The sequence below is a fragment of the Colobus angolensis genome, unplaced genomic scaffold, assembly GCF_000951035.1.
Source record: "Colobus angolensis palliatus isolate OR3802 unplaced genomic scaffold, Cang.pa_1.0 Scaffold59, whole genome shotgun sequence".
NCBI classification, from domain to species: Eukaryota; Metazoa; Chordata; class Mammalia; order Primates; family Cercopithecidae; genus Colobus; species Colobus angolensis.
In genome coordinates this window covers 10,326,583-10,328,831 of record NW_012119487.1, presented here as the reverse complement: position 1 = coordinate 10,328,831, position 2,249 = coordinate 10,326,583, and the positions used below count along the sequence as shown (strand labels likewise).

General features: G+C 55.0%; 2 protein-coding genes across 2 annotated transcripts in view; both read right to left on the bottom strand.

Moving 5' to 3' along the window:
* LOC105526426 (rab11 family-interacting protein 3-like) overlaps positions 1 to 2,107 on the bottom strand; it is a 113,384-nt gene extending 111,277 nt beyond the window's left edge. Inside the window, exon 1 of the mRNA XM_011962432.1 lies at positions 1,836 to 2,107. The gene's annotated coding sequence lies outside the window, so the exon portion shown is untranslated. The remainder of the gene's footprint in view (positions 1 to 1,835) is intronic.
* The window catches only part of LOC105526472 (60S ribosomal protein L3-like), a 79,618-nt gene that overhangs the window by 59,827 nt on the left and 17,542 nt on the right, over positions 1 to 2,249 (bottom strand). Inside the window, exon 8 of the mRNA XM_011962474.1 lies at positions 1,836 to 2,111. Within this exon, the coding sequence (XP_011817864.1) occupies positions 1,836 to 2,111 (276 nt within the window). The remainder of the gene's footprint in view (positions 1 to 1,835; positions 2,112 to 2,249) is intronic.

Below are 2,249 nucleotides of genomic sequence, written 5' to 3'. Positions count from 1 at the left end.
GGGAGGCGGAGCTTGCAGTGAGCTGAGATCCGCAACTGCACTCCAGCACGGGCGACAGAGCAAGACTCCGTCTCAAAAAAAAAAAAAAAAAAAAAGTTGGGTTATGGTAAAAAGGAGCAAAGGTGGTACTCTCCTGGCTTTTTTGCTGTACTAAAGCAACAGTATGTTTGGGAGAAGACACAGCACACCAGCCAACAGCAACCAAGGGAGCTCAAGGTGCTCTCCAGCCCAGGGGCAAGAAAGAAACGCAGCAAAACACCTAGACCAGCAACCACCATCCACACTGACCATGCAGGAAAGTATCAGTCACATATTTTACTGCCCATTAGAGTAGGTGGAAAACTATCCTGACAATATCCCAACTGGAGCTAAGCACATGAGCAGTGCAGGCTGCCCCACAGGCACCTGTCTGTACACCTTCTTAGTGTGAACTCAGAGAGGAACCCTGATTTATCAGGACCCTGTTTTTTGTTTTTCTTGAGATGGAAGTCTCGCTCTCGCCCAGGCTGGAGGGCAGTGGCACAATCTCAGCTCACTGCAAGCTCTGCCTCCTGGGCTCATGCCATTCTCCTGCCTCAGCCTCCCAAATAGCAGGGACTACAGGTGCCCATCACCACACCGGCTAATTTTTTTGTATTTTTTAGTAGAGACGGGGTTTCACCGTGTTAGCCAGGATGGTCTCGATCTCCTGACCTAGTAATCCGCCCACCTCGGCCTCCCAAAGTGCTGGGATTACAGGCATGAGCCACCACGCCTGGCCATCGAGGTTGTTAATGTTATGACTGACACCCTAAACAGCAGTGTGCCAATTTTACCTCTTTTCTTACAGACCTCTTGGCTTAAACATGCATATGTACTTGAACACCCACTTACCAGATGTCTGCACGTGTGAGAAGTCAACAAAATACAAAAAACTGACAGATGCACCTTAGGGATTTCCTACAAAGTAAACTATTTAAAAGTGAGCGCTGGTATTATTTGATGTCCACCGGGTTATTGGCAGAACACACCCTGCTGTTATCTTCACTTAAACTTATTAAGTGCTGAAGTAGATACGAACAACTGCATCTTCTGGCCCACCTTCTCCCCAGGAGCAGGCGCCCTGAGGACCGCGTGGACCCCTGCCACACTGTATTGTGCGCAGGGCCTGTCCACGCATTTCACCTCTCCTACTAGAGTGGAGGTGGCCCTAATGGAGTTCTGCTAGACTTCTGTATTTGCCAACAAGCTCAGAGGCTCATTCCCTTCCTCCCCAAAGGCACCAAAGTAAAAATTCTTAATTCCAGGACCTTCTACAAGCATCGACTGTCTCCCAAACAATAAAAGATGATATCTAAGTAGAAAAGATGTCAACCACACACAGTAAAGTAATTGTGCTCAAAATAGGTAGCTATCAGTAGGATCTCAAGGTGTCTGGGCAGCCTGGCCTCTGCGGTTCGAACTTGGGTAAATTCAGCCGAGCAGTATCTGGGCCCTCGGGTGAGGGAATCGCGGGGAACTTTTTCATTCAGGGGCACGTCGATCAGGCACCCTGGAAGGGGTGTCCCCAGGCCCGGAGCTGACCTCTGTAAGATCCAGCTGACGAGGCGATGGGGGGATGGGAAGAAACTGACTCCCCAGAATATAACCTCCTTTTAAGAAGGGAAGAGGGACTCCAGCGAAATTCAACCAGAAATCCCGGGCCGAAGTGGTGAATAAGCAGTAAAAGCAGGACCCGCAGGTCTTGACAGTGCCTTTCTCGACTCCAGGGGCCGCGTCGACCGGTCCCACATCAACCCCGCGGGCCAGCCACGCACCTGCCCGGTTCCCACGCCCCGGCCCGGGCCGCTCCGTACCTGCTCTGCCCCGTAGACCGTGGCAAACTGGACGAAGTCCTCGATGCGGACGAAACCGTCCCCATCCCCGTCCAGGGCATCGAACACGGCTCGGAGGCGGGGGCCGTCCTCCTGACTCCCCGCGGGCTCGCTCGGAAGGGGGTGGGTCTGGCTGAGATCCGAGGGCTGCGGCGGGGACCCGGGACCCTCCTCCAGCCCCAGCTCGCCCGCCGTAGGCGCGGGGAAGGGAGGGAAGAGGTCGACCTCGCCCCGCGCTCGGTGGCTGCTGCTGGACCCCTGCAAGCGGAAAGGCGCGCTCTCCGGGCAGCCCGGGGGGCCACACTCCTCGGGCTTCTCAGTCCAGGAGAACAACGGGTCGAGTTCTGGAAGCGGCGCCTCGGAGCGGGGCCCTGGGCCCGGGGCTTCCGGGCTCTC